Genomic DNA, 21,187 nt, shown 5'->3' on the forward strand with positions numbered 1-21,187 from the left:
GTAATACTGAGTGCCACCCTTCCCACAGTGCCAAGTTGGACCATGATGGAGAAAGTAAATTTCTGCCAGCTTGCCCAATAAAAATCTTCATATATTAATTAAAACCAGAGGAGGCCTGAACTGAGTTGAAATTATAGATGTGATCTGTTGCATTTAAATTAATGAACACCGTGAAAGACAGAAAAACTACGTGCTGTGAAATGTCACGTATGGAGTGGGCATTGTGACAGCTGCCACCACCTGTCACGGGTGTAAGTGTGCCCACTTCAGCTGCAGTCTGTTAAAGGGCGAGCAGAGAACTTAACTGGTGTCAGCAGAACAGGTGCCGCGCTTAAATCGCCTTGTACAGATGAGTCTCTACCTGGAATATTTAAATCTGTTTCTCTTGTGATCTCCTTTCTTTTTCCTAAAACGGGAACAAAAATCAATCTTCTAATCGCGCAGGTAAACCACGTTCGCACCAGAGACTTTGACTGCTGTCTAGTTGTGCCCCTCATCGCAGAATCCGGCAACAAGCTGGAACTGGTGATCAGCAGAAACCCCCTGGCATCTCAGAAAGGAAGCTCCGACCAGCAGACTTCAGCGAGCGGGGAGTGGAGTGATCAGAGCAATGCCTTCCTTCAGCAGAGTGGACACGCCAACATTCATACGGAGACACGGGATCCTACAAATACCTTATAGCAGAAAACCATTCTAGTGGGACATTTGGCAACGAAAGATAATTAATGGTGCTAAATCCTTTGAAGATTTCTCTGAGATTGAGGCTCAGACACTATCTAGCACTAAAAAGCACAGGAGGTCAGGCTGTCTGTCTCAAGGCTTATATTAATTCACAGTTCCTTTGGAAAAAGTTTAATTCTTTGTTAAGTCAAGTCATTCCATTCTAAGCAATCTATCGTTAGCAACAGTATGAAGACTCGTAAGGACCTTTTTTCCCCCCCAAATAAGAACCTGGGGAGAGGTCTGAAACATGATTTAAACGTTCCTCTCCCTTCATCAGCAGCCGCTGGTTGAGGGAAAAAGCACAGAGTTAACCTCTGCTAGCCCTGCTGCCCAGGTGACGTGCTTTTTAAAAACATTTTATCAGAAAGATGCCGTCTGATGGACAAGGAGTGGTCTCGCTGCACCGGGTTTTCTTGTTTAACGGCGACACCCGTGATGGTGGGGCCCCCGGCCCTGCTGGCAGGAGTGCCCCCTTCGGCCACAGCCCGCTTTGGAGGTGGTACCAAAACGCTCGCAGGCAGCCGCAGGACGCGGTGACCGCTGCTCCCCACCTCGGGTAAATTCTGTTGGAACATGTTATTCCCTATGCAATGAAATAGTTCCTGGTCTGTCTCGCAACCTGTGGGGATTTTGAAGCAGCGACTTTTTTAGTGGGTTGAAACCTCAGAAGGAGGATTACTAGCAAGAGTAAATCTGAAACGAGTTGAGACAAATTAGAAAGGTTTTAAAAGAAAATGGCTTTCTCAAAACTATGTCAGTGGAGGATCGAGACAAAAGCTCTTTCATGATACATAGACCTGTAAACTTGTACTGTCACACGTGAGCTTTTTAAGTCAAACAACTTCTTGAAGGGACTAAAGTCCCGTTTAATATGCTTTGTTTTCAGCCTTCTTTATGATAAACGTTACCCCCTGCAACACGTTTTTAGAATTTAAAATTGTAAATATCTTTTACAAACACATCAAATTCTCTCTTCTCCCCTCTCCCCCCAAGCAATAAAAGAACTGCCAGTTGCTTTATATGCTCACCAGCAGCTGCTTTGGTTTATTCCAGTCTTCAAGTTGTTATTGGTAATTCTTGTTCTTGGTGAATATAAAGATACTGGATTTGTACATTTGTAGAGTCTCCATATCTAAGCAATCACCTCACAGAGTTGTTTCTGGTCAATTTAAACTGTTTAACTGTAGCCCTGTTGCTGTTTCCAATACGTGAACGAGCTCACCTGCCCTGCACACTCAAGTATCTCCGATTTCTATTTCAGCACTGCCAGGAAAGGTCAGAATGACATTCAATGCTGAATCATGTTAAAAAAAAAAAGTTCATGAGTCACTTAAATATGTATTTTTATTTGTAACAAATAAGTATTAAACTGTAAAGTATTTTTGTACAAATTTAATACTTTAATAGCATGATATTTATCGTCTATGTTATGTTTTTTGAAAATCAAACTGTTGCAAATATTTGTATGGAAAAACTGCATAAATTGAAATAAACAGTGATTTAAAGACATTAAAAGTGAGATCGCATTTTTCTACTTTAATTTTTTTTTCTACAGTTTCAGCAAAAAATACCATGTTTATTTGTGGTACACTTTTTCCTGCCATATGTATAAAAAAAAAATAGTTAAAAGCAAAGCTGTCCAAAGTTTAGTGCAATTTGATGTCTGATTAAACATTCAGCTTATTAATGACAATGCAGCAAGTCACACAGTACACAAAAAAGGTTGGAAGTGGAATGTTATTTGTACTCTGACTTGGAATTTTGCTTTTCTTACCAAGATCATTATCAGCATGTAACTATTACCTAAAGCAGCCATGGCAAGTTCTGTTTGCCTTTTGAGTACAAAGTGGGGAAAATTTTCGATGTCACTGATTGCAGCTTTCTTGTTCTATTTGTAACAAGATTAAAATCCATAATCTGTCAAAAGCTTCATGCCCGTAACTCTGCCACATCAGACAAATCTGAAGAAGTCTCCCTTGTAAACTATTTTTTGACTCGAGCAAATGTGAATTTTGGCACATCCATAATGGCTTCTCATCAGGTCTGTTGCATGAGGAGATGGCTAAATCTTGCTATGGATGGTCTTTAAACCTAGAAAGCCCCATGTATTTTTTAAGGGAACGTCTAGATCCTATACGACCTGTAAGTTCATTCTTCACCAAAAGAATGATACGATTTTTGTCGACTGACACACCAAAGGATCTCCTACTAAAAACAGACCAGTGAAAATGCAAAAGGCTCACTTAAAACAAGCTGTTCTTCATAGAACATGCAAATACAGAAAAGCCTTTGAAAATCATCTGCATGCCCAGCTTCTCTGTTCCAAAAATCTTGAATGAAACAAGCTCAAGAAAGGTTCATAGCAAGGACGATTAATTGTCTGTTAGTTTTTGAAAAGCTTCCTAGGAGTTGGTTGTCCCAAAGTTAGATTCTTAAGTCTGGTACACCCAAGTGGGGAATCTTGTGATGTTGACTGCAAAACAAACCAAAGACGTTATCAGAGTTTGAACCAGAACTCGTACAATAACATCTTCCAAAAAAGCTCTTTCCCCACGACAGAGCTCAGAAAACAGATAAAATGAAAAAAGCACGTTAAGCATGTTTGACTGTATAAAAATCAGCTGCAATGATTAAATTTTATATTAATCTTTCCCAGCAGGTCAGCTCCTAAAAACTGACTTCTGTACACACAAAGGATAAGCTAATACAGGCTAAGCTAGCCCAGAGGCCACTCCAATGAGTGAGAAGAGGTATATATTTACTGCAACTGACATTAGAACTTATTTTTCCTTATTAGTCATATATTACTCTGGGAAAACACCTGCCAATCTTGATTGATATCCGCCAATCTTGATGACCAACTGGTCATCTTGAAAACTGTTAGATAAGTAAAACAATCATAACAGTACCCAGGTGACTTGTGGTGGTGAGAGAGAGTTTTAAACTCTCTCGGTGAGGCGATACTTACAGAGGGTATTTTCGTAGCATCCTCAGAATCCTCTGCAAGAGCTTGTTGTCTTTTGCATGGATTTTGCTGCCAACCGCTCACCTGCTCTTCACTGGGAACTGCTGACCCTCCCTGCTCGGTCGCACCGGTCGGAGGCTGAGGTGGGTCAGCAGCGCCTCGAGTTCCAGGCACAGGTCGAGCCCCAAGCCCTTGACTTTGGCAGCTCTTCGTCAGGGGAGAGGAAGTCTGTTGGGGGCAGCTGCTCGTTTCTGCGATTGCCTCTCTCAAAAATCTCTGCAAGCGAGTTTTTCTGGGCACATTCTTGTTAGTGACTGCCCTCCTGAGGTGCGGCTCCTCCGCTATAACATAGACACGGCAGCGCCCTCTGGTCACGGCGGTGTACACGTGCTGCCAGTGCTGACGGCCAGGGCTGCCCACCACATAGACAACAGTTTTCTCCTCAGAACCCTGAAACATGTTTAAGGACGCCTCATCAAATTAAGATCAAGAACCAGTTTTGGCTTTTTTTTTTTTTTTAAAAAAAAAAAAAAAGCTTACAAAGAACAAGGAAGTTGCAAGGACACTTTCAAGAGTATCTTCCATCCTACATTCAAGAAATTTCAGTTTCAAGACAGCTTCTTACTCTTTCCCATGAAAATACAGTGCATTAGCAAGATAAAGCCATGAGAGAGTTTTATTAGCTCATAGCTACTTTTTTTTTTTTTACCTGAAATGTGTGAATCGTTCTGGCCCATGCATGTTTTATGTGACACAGCTTCTTCAGTGCCTTATACTTCACTGTGAAAGTGGAGCCGTAGTTGCTGCTGATGGTCAATAAATGCTGTTTATCAATTTCTACATCCTAAAGAAACAGCACAAGAACACTCAGCAGTAAGCTTGTATCAGCAGTTTGATCCATGTCTGTACAGCTCTATGTCCACATTCTTGCTTTCCCTGAAATTATAATGGCTGCAACATCAGCCGAGCGAAGTGGTTTAGTGTCTTCTGAAACCCAAAAGACTGCTATCTTTCACTGACCACCTTCAAGGAAAATAGTTTCCCTGCACAGGGCCTACCCTAACTCCTGTTCAGTAAGAAAAATGCTGAGAAAGGCAGTTTAGCCCCCAGAAAACTTAGATTATCCTAGCGTACAGCGATACACACCGCTGAGGCTGTTCTTTAACCGTGTGTCGCCACTAAGGGAGCGGAGCCTACTCTCCCCCACCAACCCTGTGTGGTCCCTTTCCCACACACTAATATTGATACTTTCACTGGACCCTTTGCTGAGTCAACTCCACTCACTGAACCCAGCAGGAAAATGCAGTATTTTGTTGCTGTATTTTTTGGTCAGCTTAGTTTTCCACCAGGGGAGAGCTCAAGCTGTAGCATTAGCTTTATTCTTTACTTAAGACTCTATTTTCCACCTACATCGAAAACGTTGTCCATTTCAATCACGACACATCTGAGTATTTACAGAATGTATTTACACTGGACATGAACAGACCAACTGAAATACATTTTACAAAAGCGCCCCAAGATTTTTTCTTGTAATTCTTTACTGTGAGTCTGCCTCTTTCTTGCCTTTCACTTGATAGTTTAGCAGAAGAATTAAGTATATATATTATGGACTAAAATTATGAGGTATGAAATGTTTTGTTCTGGGGATTCAGCAAGGACTGAATCAGTTAACCACTGGGGGGTTTTTGTGCCACTTCTTGCAGCAAGGACTTACGTCGGTTATGAAAAATATATCTCCATTGCACAGCCGCCTGCCCTCCTCAGCACCCTCCGCAGTGAGGGGGGTTTCTCTGCTTCTGCGTTCACGGTGATTAGGATCTTCCCTGAAACCACTATCTGGCACGAGATCCTTGAGATATGTATTCCTCGTGCAGGAAATCTTGTCACCAATTTGAAATAAAAGCCGGTTTTTATGGTCTCTAGGTCAGAGACAGGAAGAGGGAGAAATGCATTTACAAAATATGCGCTTACCCTCTCTGAGTGTTTCTTCTCCTTCCCCTCTCTATACCTGGGCCAGATTAAAAACCTTAATAATGTCCAAAACAGTTAAGACAACTCACATTTAAAAGATTTTTCTTGAACTTTTGTAAAACTTTTTGGTAAAAACCAGTAATACAGAGTAACACCAAAATTGTGCTTCCAAAAATATTTCAGAATCTATTTAGAAATCATACAGTGGCAAAAAAATAATCAACCTCGAGGGGTTTTTTTCAAGTTGCTTTTATGTCAATTTTAAATATTCAGCAGTAACTCGCAATCCTGGAATTCACATAAACTGCCTTTCATTTAAATGAATTATGTCACCTCCGCTCACAGTCCAGGTTGGGATTAACACACCCAAAGAAAGTTAATTACATACATGATTTCTAGCATGAATAATTGCATCTACATGAAAAATTAAAATTTCTACAATCTTATTTTACGTTGTTGACCTGACTGTAACACTTTCAAAAACAAAGTGAGATTATTCACAGGAAAAATTGCAGAACACTGGCTTACCTGGTTACATGATTTGAATAGTGTTGGCAACAAAGTTCATTTATTAGATCGCAATCTTGCCTAAATCATACAAAACGAGAACATGAACAAAATCATGATGTACAAAATACGCAGTTACATGTACTGTTACATTAGAATTAATTTATAAATAATGGAAAATGCCCATTTTAGCTATGATGATCTTCCACCAACAATTAAAAACAACTGCTGATTCAGTTTAGAAGATGGAGCAGTAAAGGAACAACTTTGTCTAAATACCATAGAAAGTGAGGGAAGGATGTTTGCAATGCATACCTAGAACAGCCAGATTTGGTTTTAAGCTGAAAGAGAAAACTGAGGAAAAACTAAAGCCTGGATATATTCTTTTCTGTCTGTGGAGATATTAAAAATAGTCAGAAGTCTTATTTGCTTTTTAAAGACCTAGAATTTTAACTTTTAAATGCGGATTAAGCAAAACAGGTGAACTAGCTAAAACTTATAAATTGCTTATTTGCCCACTAATAACCTGTAAATAGGGGCTGTTTTTTAATTGCTGAGAAAAGACTTTTCACAAATAAAAGTGGAAGAGTTTTTTCTTAAGTACCCTACTGTGCAGAAGTGTAAATTCATGGACTATTGATACTACTGGACGTTACACTTATCCCTTCAGTGTGTTTCTGTGAGGCCCTCCATACTACTCACGCTCCTGTGATGGTTCACATTATCAGCAGCTACCAACCTTTCCAATTTTTCTTCAGAGTGTGCTAGAGTCCTACACCTCACCCCGTCCTAAATGATGAGTATTGTGCTTCCAAAGAGCCAAACTGCAGGCATCCACCCCTGCCCGGCAGGAGCACTAATGCCCATCAGGTTATATGACTAAATCTGGCCCTTCGCACATGGTCAAAATGCAAGTCTCTTCTGTCATTTGGTCACTGGGACAGAAGCCTGTACAGCCAGTACGTTACATGTCCATCACACACCCTGGAATTCACATCTGCCACGATGGCAAGCATTTGAATATACATTTCTTTGTATTTTGTGGGTTCTTCCCACGGTCAAGCCCTCACCTTTTGCTTCTGAAGAACACAGCGCTGTTAGCAAACACCAGAGCACGGGCTCTCAGAGAATCTACTACAACTGACCACTTATGTCCATCCTTTGTGTCTTTAACATAAACAGTACAGATGAACGTGAGCTCAAAGGCAAATCACAGTGCAAATTAACATTAAGTTTACAGAAAAACAAAGCAACTCTCTATGGAGAGACAGGGAGCAATCAGAAGTTACAGGAAAAGACACCGGGCCTGTTGCTCTCTCTAGTAATTTTATGATATTGCCACTAGTCTCTCCAACTTGACACATTCAGTTATTTTTAGGTTGTGGCTGCCAGCAAGGAATTTTTCAACACCTGTCTGCATGATCCGTTACCTTCTGAAAGCAATGAACTGTGATTGTTTGGCATCCTGCAAACCTGGTCCTTTTTTAAGTAAAGTCTTTATGGCAGCTTGCAAATCTGTTTTAAATGACACAACAGGTAAGGCACTGAATATGCAGAACAAGCAATTTAAGAAAGAAAAACATAATTCAGTATGAAATTGCCTGTGCTTATTTCTTGCTTCAATAACATTTCACCTTGCTTCAAACAACAAAAAAACCCACAAACACACACACTCAAAAAAAAAAAAAAAAAACACTCCACAAAACATCTACATATATACTCCCCCCAAAACAGTATCACAGTTATCCCACTATTAAAAACTGAGAAACAAGAGTGATATGGAAAGAGAGAAATTCTTATTTCTCTGTGTTCAACAACTGCATAGAGCGTATTTCATGGAAAATAAAGTTTTGATATAGCACATTAGAGGTAAAGATAGACCATTTTCAAGCCACAGACCTATATGTTTAGATTTCACAGAAGAAATCCATTTCTAGTATTCTGTTTGCTGAGTAAGTTGCTCTGGTAAGACAAGGTGATAATATTCACACTATTTTTATTTCCACATCCCCCCTGAAACTTTTTGATGTTGATGAGTAGAGGCCACTCAATCGACCTAACCAATAAAGGTCAAAAAAACAAAACAAAGACCCTGAAGCCGACCCCAAAACATTTCTGAAGAAATATTGGTGTCCCCTCTGTTTCCATTTTCCTAACTCAATTCTACAGTTGGAAGCACATTCCTGTCCGACACACCATCCTGTCACAGTTACTGTTTACTCAAATGATTCAACTCTGAAAAATTTGATCTTTTAAGGTTTGACAGCTCCCACTGTAACATAAAAAGATGATTACATTTGATTACATAGGTGGAATCTGTACCACCCCCATTTCAAAATGCAACTGGTAATCTGGAACTCTACAGTGTATCCTTTGCACTTCTGGGTCTTGCTGTGTGCACTTACCGAAAGCAAAAGGTAAATTATGAACCCAGCATTTAAATTTTTACCACAAACAAAACCAGACTAAAATCTTCCCAAAATGCTAGTTCCAGCCAAATAGTCTACGCTTTACCAAAGACAAAGTCAAGGTCACAAACTGGTTGTACACACGTACCATCACAACGCCACCCAGCAGGCAAAGCAATAAGAATGAATTTCTTCTCCGGGCTTGGCATTGTCATTTCCTCATTCCAACCAGAAACTTTCAACACCTCATCAAACTCAGGAAGCTTCCGGTGAGAGATTCTTCACCAGAGCAGGAGGGAAAACAGAAAAGAAAAATTGTTTCCAGTTAACGGATTCCAGCTCATCATCATCTGCATCAGACTGAAGTTTGCCATTTATAAATTTTTTGTCATCTACACTGCATACACCAAAAACTCTTTCTTCTGATCATAATTTAATTTCACATTAAAAAAAAAAAAAAATGGTAATTTATTCTCTAAACCCTTCAGCACTGCAGTAGAAACTGACTTATTATCCATACAGTTCTCCTCGTGGGAGCAGACTGGAGTAACACTGAAGTGTTACTGGAAAAAAAAGTGAGAGTGTAAAACACTCAGTCATTCTGGACATCTTGCAAATGTTCAGAATATTCTCAAATTTCAATCAACATCAAAAGGTCTTGGACACTTGCACCTAGACTTTGTTGTCTCAGGTTTAAAAAAGAAATCATGCACTAACAGTAAACAGGATTATTTCGAGACCAGAGCAATGCAAATGCTTGAAACATTTAGAGGTTTCAGGTATTAATACAGCAAAAAATAAACTATGATTTAATGGCCTTTGACATCTAAACTCTCAATGTAATTCAGTCCGGTTTAGCTCTCATCACACTTACCAGCAATGTCTTTAAACTTCCTTTTTAGAGAAACAATTGCAAATAATTTCAGAGACAAAGTGGTTTGTGCATACACAACTCATTTGAAAACAACACAGAATATTTGATAGTGAAATATGTCCCATAAAATTCAAGAGTATTTCAGCACACGCATTTTTTTTGTCCAATACATACACTTCTGGAAAAAAAATGTGGGTTGTCATTGTTTTGGGGGCTGTTTTTGTTTGGTTGGGTTTTTTAAAAAAAAAAAACAAACTAGTGTTACTGATTTTGAATAAGAAACTGTAGCAGCAGCAGTACTATAGAGTCAAATCTGGATGCTCTAGTATTTTGCAGGTAAAGGACCAGGACTACTACGAGAATGCTTCTTACATACAAGAGGAAGTCCTACCTTGATGCATTATCTACAATTAGTTGTGATTCAGCTCTGTGATTAGTTCGCAGTTCCACGGAAAAGCCTCTTGATTTTAGACCCTCAAAGATATCAGCTAACATGTTTCCTGGGTCTATGCTTGGCAGCTGTCTAGTATCACCTAAAAAGAATGCAAATTAGTGAGAAGCAGTAACATATCATCTGTTAAAAACTGTTTGAAACCAAAAAACCACCGGAATTAATAAATATTCAACCCTCTACATACTCACGTGCTTCCTCAATACAATTCACATGAAATAAAACTTTCACGAATCTAAGAAACTTTGGGGAATCGGCCTATAGTGTAGTTTAAATTTTTCACATTCCTCACTCAGTAACATTTTACAAGCATGTGCAAACCACTCTGCACGATGAACACTAACAGTATCACATCTTATTCAAACACATCTTGAAAGTTACATATTTAAAAACAAATGCCATAAATGGCATACCAAAAAGCAAACCTCTGAGAAAGAAGAAAATTTTGATTTTACACTTCATTGTTTTCCTTTCTTATTTAAAACAAGATGATCCTAGCATTAAGAATGACACAAAACCTCCCTTCAAACATGGGATTAACACGCTAACACTAGCTCCTTTAAATTTGAGGAAAATCTGAGAAGTTTTCCAGTTGCAGGAAGTAATAAACTACCACATGGAAGTCATAATACTTTCAGAATGAGACAAAACACTCCTAAACAGAGAAGGGAGACACTGATACTTTCATACTGACAGCTGAGATGGAAAACTCTCTCTCTTATCTGACCTATGAATAAGCAAAAATACTCAAGTACAGAACAAGGTAAGATTCTGGAGTTTTTAGAGACTCAATGAGACCAGTGGCAGCTCTGACATTTACACTGTATATTGTCTATTATTCAAAACTGTATAATGCTAAATTTGCTGTTTCACTTACCTAGAATAATAAGCTTGGCAAGCTGAGCATGATCACACAAGAGTTTTAAAACTAAACTAAGAATGTGCACAGACACCAAACTTCCTTCATCCACAACCAAAATCGTCACAGTAGAAAACCTCCATGGCTGTACTTGTTCACTCTGCCTCCACGATTTAAAACTATAGATGATCTAGAAACAAATCAAAATAAATCAAGCTCTGACACTAATCAACTGTAAACCACTGTCTTATTAAGATACCACACTCTGGCTACATTTATCATGTTGTATTTAGAGCTATTATCTGAAATTCTGAACCTAAACCTGTGAAGACTCAAAAGACTCAACCATTCAGTCTTATTTCCCTCCTTGGTGAATATATTTCTAGCTGAGGTTATCAACACACACTTACATAAAAGCACAGAAATGCATCCTTTTTTTTCTGCAGTGACCCTACAGGATATAAGGCCAGCCATTAGGTTGCTCAGTAACAGAACACCTCCTGCAACAACTTGCTGACATTAATAAATCCCCAACATTGCACAGGAAAGCAGAACATCCAGTTCTCAAAGATAAAAGAAGCACACAGGACTTTTTATGTTATTATAATTTTGATTTATACAGGTCATTCCACACCTCCAACAAAATCTCAATACCTTCCACTATCTAGGACAACAGAGAGTTGACCTAAATTTATTAACACAGAGTTTGCTTTCCACTTTTTCCTAAAAAAAATTGCACAATATTTAACAGTCATTAAGAAAACACTGTGTGAATTAAATTTATCTTGCTATTCAACCCCAAGCTACCGATCTCTTCATGTATGTACAGGTAGGTATCAGCATGACTGCTAGGCAATGGGACACTAGAGAACAGCTCTGTCATCTAGAAAGTATTTTTGTCTTAAAAAAAAAAAAACAAACAAACAAAAAAAAAAAACAAACAAACAAAAAAAAAAAAAACCACACAACTGAGAAGCTAAAAAGACCCGATGCCCTAGAAAGGCACAAATTGGAGATGTGTATAACTCGAAAATAAACCCCCAAAGTTACAGCAAATTATGTGTTTCAAATGACTGATTTATTATTTCCCAAAATGTAACACTGACTTTCAAATTCTGACAAGCTGTACCTAAGCATTTTCATTAATAGCTACACATTTCATAAGGAAAGTTCAGTAACAAGTCTTTTTTCAAAACAAGAATGGAGAGTGCCAAAAGGTCTTTCAGAACACAATTTCAAGGAATAAATAAAAAAAAAAAAAAATCCTTACCTGATGCAGTGTATATGCAGGAAGCTGAGTTTTTTCACTCAAAAGGCTTGCTGCCCTCCCTGTAGGTGCAGTAAATAGTACATTCAAACATCTTTTTGTGTATGTATTCTCTGACTCCCAGTGATGATCAAGGGTATTCCATTCCTCAGATGCATCCAGGTCTTCTTCAAAGTCCTTAGAAGCAGCTTCCACTTCTTTTTCCATCTGCTTTAAGTGGCGAAAAAGGCAGCTAACTACTGTACTCTTCCCACAGCCTCCTTTTCCACTTATGATTGTGACAGGATTAGAACAAATCTTTTCCATAGCAATCAGCTGATCCAAGTCTACCTCTTCTTTACTCTGGGTACCAGACACAGACTCCACTTCCTTTTCAGGAAAGTGATTTTCACAGTTATGATTGTCTGGACTATTTTCCTTCAGTTGTTCCTTTTCACAAGCCTGGGTAACATTAATTTTGTTATCTACCATTTCTCTTGATGTCTCAGAAGTGTTAAGTATCTTTCTCACATCAACATTCAGTTGCCATGAGCGGTTTGACAGAAGGTCACCTATACACATTGCAATGTCTCTTTCGGATTTATAAAGATGAGGCAGAAACACTAGTTTTTTCTCCCTAATCACTACATTCTGATCTTTCAAAAATACAAGAGATTGCCAAACATGCTCAATGGACATATCTTTAGATACAAAACGAGCTAATTCATCTTGATCTTCATAAGTGTGTCCCATTTCTCTACACTGTTTCTTCAGTCGGTCATACAGAATTAATGCATTCTTCTGCAAGTCAGGAATCTTCCAGAGGAGATGTTCACACTGACAGAAGGCGGCCCATGTTGCCTCACAGTTAGAAAGCTTCAGTTCCCTATAGGTAATCTTCTCCCCAAAAGGAATAAAAGCAAACATGTATTTATTTCAGATGATGTTAGCCTCTTGTTGAATAACATGCCTCCTAGTAAATACCAACTGCGATTCAGAGTGGAAGTCTAGAAAAAATTACATCTTTTTCATAATGAACAAAGTTATAATTCTTTTCAAGCTATATAAAAGCAAAGTATTTTAAAAATATGGAATGATAATTCCTCCCAGTCACCCTTCTGTATAAAACAGAAACTTTAAAACTCAAAAACCTGGCACTGAAATTAGGTGTTAGGAAGAACTCATGCACACCCGATTAGTACAATTTCAAGCAAAGGCACAAAAACTGTAGAAACACAGCACAGGAAAGGCATTAGCCAGAACACTGTACCCAATTCTGAACACGCTACTTCAAGAAAAGTTAGAAAAGAAAAAGCTCAGCTCGAATTGAAATTGGCCAGAGGTGCCAAAAACTACAGAAAGGGTTCTTCAGGTACATAAACAGCAAGGAGAAACAGAAGAAAAACACTGGCCCACTGTTTAACAGGAGAGGGGAATTAGTCACCAACAATGCTGAAAAGGCAGAGGTCAGAAACAATTTCTTCACCTCTCTCTTTACCAGCACTGGTTCCCAGGCCTTGGGAACAAAAATGCAGGTTGATGCAAACACAGACCCACCATCAGTGAAGGAAGAGTTGGCATGCAAACTATTACAGGATTTTGACCCCAAATCCATGAGCCCTGACATTATCCACCAGAGGGTGTTAAGAGAGCTGGATGATGCCATTGTGAGGCTGCTCTCCATAATCTCTGAGAAATCGTGGAGATCAGGGGTGTCCCAGAAGTCTAGAAGAAGGCTAATGTCACTCCCATCTACCAGAAGGGCTTAAAGGAGGATGCAGGAAATCATAGGCCCATCAGCCTTACTTCAATCCCTGGGAAAGTTATGGAACAAATCCTCCTGGAGGCTATCACAAGTCAAATGAAGCAACTGACTGGGAAAATCCAGCATGGATTCACCAAGGGCAAATCCTGCTTGACAGACCTGACCACCTTCTATGTCAAAGTAACCTGCTCGGGTGATGTGGGGTGAGTGGTGGACACTGTCTACCTGGATTTCTCCAAGGCTTTTGATACAGTTCCCCACAGCCTCCACCTGGAGAAACTGGTACCTTACGCTCCAGACAAGCGGCGTGTGCACTGGGTGAGGAACTGGCTGACAGGCTGCACCCACAGGGTGCTGGTAAGCAGCTCCTTTTCAAACTGGCAGCCTGTCACATGTGGGGTCCCCCAGGGATTAATACTGGGCCCTTCATAAGTGATCTGGATGACAGGATCAAGAGTACACTGATGAAATTTGCTGATGATACCAAACTGAGTGGGGAAGTGGACACTTCGGAAGGGAGAGCCACCCTGCAGGAAGACCTGGATAGGCTGGAAGAGTGGGCTAACAAGAACCTTATGAAGTTCAACAGGACAAGCGTAAGGCCTTGCACCTGGGAAAACACAATCCAGGAGTGCAGCACCGACTGGGATCTACCTGGCTGGAGAGCAGCTCTGTGGAAAGGGACCTGGGGGTCCTGGTGGACAACAAGCTCTACAGGAGCGAACAGTGTGCTGCAGTGGCAAAGAAAGCCAACAGGGTGCTGGGTTGCATCGACAAGGGCATCACCAGCAGCAATAAAGAAGTCATCATCCCACCCTACTAGGTGCTTGTCAGGCCACGCCTGGAATGCTGTGTTCAGTTTTGGTCCTGGCTATATGAAAAAGATGGGGACAGGCTGGAGAGGGTCCAGAGGAGGGCACAAAGGTGATCAAGGGACTTGGAAGCCTGTTGTACGAGGGAAGGCTGAGAGAAATGGATTTGTTCAGCCTTGAGATGAGAAGGCTTAGGGGAGACCTTATCATCATGTGCCAGCATTTAAAGCGTGGCTACCAAGAAGATGGAGACTCAGTTTTTACAAGGAGTCACATGGAAAAGGCGAGGGGTAATGGGTACAAGTTACTCCTGGGGAGATTCTGATTGGACACGAGAGGAAAATTTTTCACAGTGAGAACAGTCAGCCACTGGAATAATCTCCCCAAGGAAGTGGTGGATTCCCCAACACTGGACACTTAAGATTCAGCTGGACAGGGTGCTGGGCCATCTTGTCTAGACTGTGCTTTCACCAAGAAAGGTTGGACCAGATGATCCTTGAGGGCCCTGTCAACCTGGCATTCTATGATTCTATGACAAAATATAGAACCTTTATAGAGACTACCATAAAACAGTAAAAGACTGAGACGTGCAAAAAAGATTAACTATTAAGGGGAAGAAAAATGAACTGGACTTGCTGAGCCTTAAGAGAAAAAGCTAAAGAGAGTCCTCAAGCAATAAAAAAAAATCTGCAGTGAGAATGGTGGTCCTTGGTACAAGAAATAAGAAAGCAACAAGCCTACACTGCATCAAGGAACAGTCAAATTGGAGATCGGGAAAAGCTTTTTAAAGGACAGTATGTGAATATATTGGCTGGACTGCTGAATCTCTGGAACTGGAGATCTTAAAGACAAGTCAGAACATCTGTCAGTAAAAGCACTGGGGCGCTGAAGCAGAGGGATTAACTAAACACATTTCTGAACTATTAAACTATAGGTCCCATCTGAGGTACAGGAGTGCCAAGGTGAGGTGCAGCAGCAAAGCTGCACAGCAAGTGTAGCAAAGGGAAACAGGAAGGTTAGTGGCAACCACAAATCCCATTATAAGAAATGAGAACCACTAGACCAGATGACTTCTTTACAGAGTAACTTATCTACCTTACTATAAAAGCACAGATACTGTTCTATGTATTCAGAACTGAAAATCTAATTTGTCAGCATAAAACTGAACAAGACAATGGAGGGTTTTAAATCAGTTTTCTTACTTTTGGCACAATTGCCTCAAGTATTTAATTTTCTGTTCCTTGTAGAAAAGATTAAATGAATGGTTGTAACAAAACCACTTTTAAAAATCTTCTGAGATTAATTTATTGTAGACCAACTGGGAAAAAAAAACCTTTGCTAAAACTGAGTCCAGTACATCATCCATTTCCAAATTAACTAAATTTACCTCCTACAACTGCCCAATTAATAAACAGACAGTAACTGAAACAGCAGTGTATTCTAATGAAACTCAAATGTAACAAACATCACATTTTTTACCTGGCTTAACATTACTTACCCTGCTGAATCCAAGTTTCCATGGGTCATTATTTAATATCTCATCTAATTTTGTTAGCATATTGTCTTGAAAATGTATTTCCTCACCATCCGTAGCACTGTTTTCTTCAGTCTTTATGGGACAACACATCATTTCCAGTAGGCAGCAAAAATGGCGCGGCAGGAGAATAGGCAAGAACTCCAATATCATCGGAGAAGTCAGAGCTACCAATACCGCCTTTCCTGCAACTGTATGCACCATAAAACAAGGAAGTTTTAAGCAACATACAAAGATATTTGTAAAGGCAATTTCAACTGACTCTGACTTTTATTCTTCTGCCTCTCCTGCATCCAAAACATCTCAAATTTCTTTCAGTTTCTTAATTCTTTGGAATCCCTTTCAAATTCTTTTGAAGTCTCTTTTCCCTGAACTGCCTTGGAAAAAAATGATGTAAACAGATGACCTAAAAACTGCAACTAAGTGTATTTATTTGGAAAACACGTATCATACACTTGGTTTAAACTGCATACTCAATAGCACTTTGTGGAAAGTCAGTTCAGACCTTACCACACTCGCCCCTCACCTAAATCTTATTTTCATACAGATGTAGAGAAGAATGTTTAAAAATCCCAAATAAGAAAAGATGCTTCTAAATTTGTAGTATCAGATCAATAGAGGAACTTAAGAAAACAGCACTCTCCACTGGCTTTCTCAATGACCCCAAACTTAAACTATCACTTTCCCCTGTTTGTAACAGCATTGGGATCTACAAAAGCGGGATAATAAAACAGATTTGCTCTATACCTTGCTTTTAAAAACACATTTTAGAAGAAAGTGAGACTTTTAGAAGTTTTATTGCTTGCCAGAAGAAGAAAAAAAAAAAAAAAAAAGAAACCAAACAAAAACCCCCCAAACAATTATTAATTGTTAAGGAAACTTTGTAATTCCAAATTTAAAACATTAATTTTTCTGATCACTGTCTTACCTACAGAAAGGAAAAGATAAAACTTTTTCCCTTTAAAGCAAGCACTTATTTCAAGGACTTAGTTTACACATGGAGAATCAACACATACTATTTCCACACAAAAATATCATGAAGGCTTGAAGAACAAACTGCTTGAGCCCATAACAATTAATGACAACCATAAAAAAATGCCAATAGTAATAGTAGTAACATGACATCCAAGGGGATGGGTGGTTGTTTCTATTGCCCAATGACAGAGAAAGAAGAAAGCTTAATTTGTAGCAAAGTAATTTAAGTTAGATATTAGGAAAAATCCGCAAACTACAACAGTGAACATAATACCCAGGCACACTGTGCAGTCTTCGCCCCTGCAGATTCACAAAGGTACTGGACAAGCCTCAATCAAAAGTGATCCATACATCCCACTAAAACACCCAGTGAACTAGATCCAAGTTTCTATCACTATCAATTCCCATCCCTCTGTGGTCACAAAAAGATCTATAGTCCATAAACAGCGATTAAGGACTTTTCTACCATTACAAAACCAGAAAAAAACACCTGACAGTCCACAGAACTGTGAAAATTTTCCACTCCTTACACATATTATCCGGAGTAAAGTCAGCTCAAGTCTAGCAGAGGCTACGATCTCTCCTGTTAGACATGATTTGACCTCCGAAATAGTCACCTCCATCTTCTGGCCTGACACTCCCACTAAACTAGGTACTGGAAGACTTCATTTGCCTGCACCTAACAGTAGACAGACACAACGTGTCTGTGCAGTTTTATGCACAGCTGTGGCTGCATTTAAAAAACCTCCTCCGATGCAGAATACTGAGTCCCACGGCACTGGCACCTCAGTGGCTCTGTACAGCACCAACCCAGGACTCCCTGTGTCTGCATCAGGAACATGGTGTAACAGGAATTGATCACTGGAGCAAAATGAGAGCTAGGGCTGAAGACATATCTCAGACATCTTGACCTTCTGTATTTGTCTTTTGCTTCAGACCAGCTAGCCTGGTCCCACAGACTGAACGTCCATTAGGGGCTGGAGTACCTAGGTGTGCAACTGGAACTGGAACTCAGCAAAGTCCTTCTGTGTTTCTTACACCTATCTTTAACTGGTCCCACTGTCCTCAAATTTAAAAAAAAAAAAAAGAAGAATCTTTGCATGTTCAAAATTCATTTGAATATAAACTTCATGTTAGCCTTAACACAGTATTTGAGACAGAACTCATTAACTTATAAAACAATCAAAACAGCACGGGATATACCTACGTGAGTTTGAAACGTAGTGGAGGATGTCATAAGCATTGGTGTCTCTTTGGTTTTTCCCTGTCTTCAAGTGTGAAACTTGGAATTGTTTTAGTTTTTCTTCAAGATTTCCAAAACTCAGCAGAGACTCCATAGGAAGCCAAGTAAAAAACTTTTCTTTAAAATCATCAGGAACAGCACATTCCTGAAGGAAAAGTGAAAAGACTGGCCGGTTGTTTTCTTCTATATCAGTCCGCAGAAAATATGATGGATAACCTTGTACAAAGTACTTTGACCCCATTTTTTTAGCTTTAACATTAACTCTCCACCAAGGACCAACTAATGGAAAACGTCCAACAACTTCATACTCCTTTTTGGAGCCCTCTTCTTGTATAACAACTGAATCATGAAAAAGAAAATTAAATCATTGTTAATTGATAGTCGTAAAGATTCAAAGTTCAGTTTGATTAAAAGAGTTTTGTTTGTTCAAAGTTTATTTTTGTCTTTTGTATAAGTTGCAGTAGTAGAAGCGAAGAAGCGGTTTTCATAAACTTCCTGATGTCAGTCTTTCCAGAAGTATTTAAAAACAAAAGTAAAACCAATCTCAGAAAGAAGCACTAAAACTACTTCTCAAAGTGTCAAAACTACAAAATTAAACTTGTGTGTGTTTATTAAGCCAATTAAACACACTGGCATATGGTTTAATATCACATCATTTATGCCAAGTTAAGTTTGCAAATCAATTTTAAATGGCTTTGCCACAAATTTCATCATGGTGCCTGCGTTCCCTTTAGATACATTTGTATACCAAATATTCCTGAAATTGAAACCACCAAAACAACAAGCAATTCATACAACAAACTCTCAGCATTTTGTATGACCTGGTTTGCCTCCTCTTTCCCTCACTGAAATAAACACATCATTCCTCAATCCACAGTCAAGGACTAAATGCTACGAGCAGAACAAAGCTAGCACCTGCGTTTAGCAGGACCTCTTTCTCACCAAACCAGAGTACCAGCAGCTCTCAGGTCTACAACACCTCGTCTATATGTTTTCCTGCTGTTACCTAGCTCAATTTAGCCACTTTTTAAACAATTCTCAGACAAAATATTCTTGCTAGACAGAAGTTGCTCCAACGTCACCTGCTTTCCTAAGTACTAAATAGAAAGTAAGGAATCATGTCAAGTATCAGCACTATCATGTATTACAAAGGAAAAAAAATATATATATTTTTTGATGTAAAGTTAACTTGAGTGGAAAAACTTCTTGTTTTTCTTACTGTTGCGATACTGTGGCCATACAAAAGCCCAAATTACACCACCTGCGTGAGACCTATAACCTCCTCCGGATCATCCTCCCTCTACCTGTGAATTCAGTAACGGGGGAAGCCGCGAGTTCCGATTTGATTTGCTTTGCTTTGCTTTGCTTTGCTTTGCTCTGAAAACGTCCTACGTGAGCAGCCAAAGGCCTCCCGTCCCGGCGGGGCGGCAGCCGGGGACCAGCCCGCCCGCCCCTCCGCACCCGGACGAGTCCAGCCCACTCCTTTCAAACGCAGCGCCCCGCGCCGAGCCCAAACCCGCCTCTGAGGGACACCGCGGGCTGCCCGCCCGCCCGGCCCCGCTCCCCACCGCCCCTCACCGCCTCGGCGCGGGGGCAGCGCAGCCGCCAGCTCCGGCCCCGAAGCCTCCAGGAGCGCAGCCTCCTCCAAGTAGGGCTCCTCCTCGGCTTCCTCCTCGGTCTCCCCCTCCGAGTCCGCCGCCCGGCGCGGAGGGAGCAGCGTCCCCCGCAGCTCCACCACCACCCCCCACCGCTTGCCGGACGCCATGCCGCCCCGGCGGGATCACTCCGCCCAGCCCCGCGCCCGGCGCGGAAGGAGACGTGGGGTGGGAGGGCGCGCCGAGGCCCGTCCTCCGGCGCCCTTCTGAGGCGCCATCCTCAGGTGCCATCTTGAGGCGCCATCCTGAGGGGAGCCGGGGGCTGTGGGGTGTCGGTGAGAGCCGCGGCCCCGCTCTCCTCCTGGCGGTGGCGGGGCAGGCTGAGGAGGCAGATGAGTCGCGGTGAAGAAATGGACGCCACTGGCGCCTGTGCATCCGGCGGGCAGAGATTCGGTGGTGGTGCCGCCGCTGCCGCCATCTTGCATCGAGGGTCAAGCCCTGACCCCCAGCTCTCGCCCCGCCATCGTTGGCAGTCGTGCGTGGGGAACCAACTGCAGAAAGAGCGCGGTTTTTTATAAATCAGCGGTAAATCGGTGTCTTTACATGACCCCAGTTGCAAAACCATCAAATCATAAAATCAGATTTCCAATATATCCTATTATATTTCACCCAGCTGCCCCCCGAAGTCATGTAATATTACATATAACTGGCAAATCGTTTTGCAGGAGGTCTTAATTTAACACCATCTGTACTTCCCGGTACTGTCACCTCAGCAGTTCACATAGCTCCTCAGTCTTCACTTTTATTAACACAGATATAGCTCCTCAGTCTTCACTTTTATTAACACAGCAGGTCTTTGCTTTTTCTGAAACTTTATCAAACAGTAGTTTCATGTTTTCTTGCAGCTCATCAATGAAAATACCAAGCCATGTCATGCTTAGTATTGATCTCTCCTGAAGTCCACCAGAAAACTTGATATCTGTGATGAAAGCAAGTATTTCTAGGATCTATTTTAAACTGGTTTTCACTGGTTAGTAGTTAAGAGGTTAATATTTGTCATGTCATTATGCAGGTTTGTTTTTTTAATAAAGTGTCATAGTTATATTTCTGAATGTTCACTCCTATCAGCTAGTATATCTTTTTGTCAAATAATCAAGTTTGTTTGATAAGGTTTATTTAAAAAAAAAAATGATTTTGCTGGCTCTTGTGTTTTCATTTGCCCCCACTTTAATTTTTTAACTGTATTTTCTTCCAGTTTC

At 40.5% G+C, this 21,187-nt stretch overlaps 2 protein-coding genes across 13 annotated transcripts in view; one reads left to right on the forward strand and one right to left on the reverse strand.

Annotated features, from left to right (window-relative positions):
• Positions 1–2,238, forward strand: part of GRIP1 (glutamate receptor interacting protein 1) — a 335,638-nt gene extending 333,400 nt beyond the window's left edge. For all 11 annotated transcript variants that reach the window (XM_042791892.1, XM_032999950.2, XM_042791893.1 and 8 more), the window contains one exon: positions 445–2,238. In XM_042791892.1, the coding sequence (XP_042647826.1) occupies positions 445–681 (237 nt within the window). In that variant the 3' untranslated portion in view covers positions 682–2,238. The remainder of the gene's footprint in view (positions 1–444) is intronic.
• On the reverse strand, positions 2,151–20,374 carry HELB (DNA helicase B). 2 transcript variants are annotated; one of them, XM_042791896.1, is made up of 13 exons: positions 19,912–20,374; positions 18,298–18,672; positions 16,080–16,306; positions 12,029–12,901; positions 10,777–10,948; positions 9,840–9,981; positions 8,723–8,853; positions 7,597–7,681; positions 6,188–6,247; positions 5,403–5,607; positions 4,398–4,532; positions 3,773–4,138; positions 2,151–3,196 (listed from the first exon to the last, which is right to left on the reverse strand). In XM_042791896.1, the coding sequence occupies exons 1-13, from the start codon at positions 20,096–20,098 to the stop codon at positions 3,107–3,109; spliced, it is 3,048 nt and encodes a 1,015-aa protein (XP_042647830.1). In that variant the 5' UTR covers positions 20,099–20,374; the 3' UTR covers positions 2,151–3,106. The 2 variants fall into 2 exon arrangements, with proteins under 2 accessions (XP_042647830.1, XP_042647829.1); XM_042791895.1 differs by having other exon boundaries at positions 3,692–4,138; positions 19,912–20,372.
• Positions 20,375–21,187: the final 813 nt, after the last annotated feature.

The sequence above is a fragment of the Tyto alba genome, unplaced genomic scaffold (genome assembly GCF_018691265.1).
Source record: "Tyto alba isolate M040663 unplaced genomic scaffold, T.alba_DEE_v4.0 Super-Scaffold_2, whole genome shotgun sequence".
Classification (NCBI taxonomy): domain Eukaryota; kingdom Metazoa; phylum Chordata; class Aves; order Strigiformes; family Tytonidae; genus Tyto; species Tyto alba.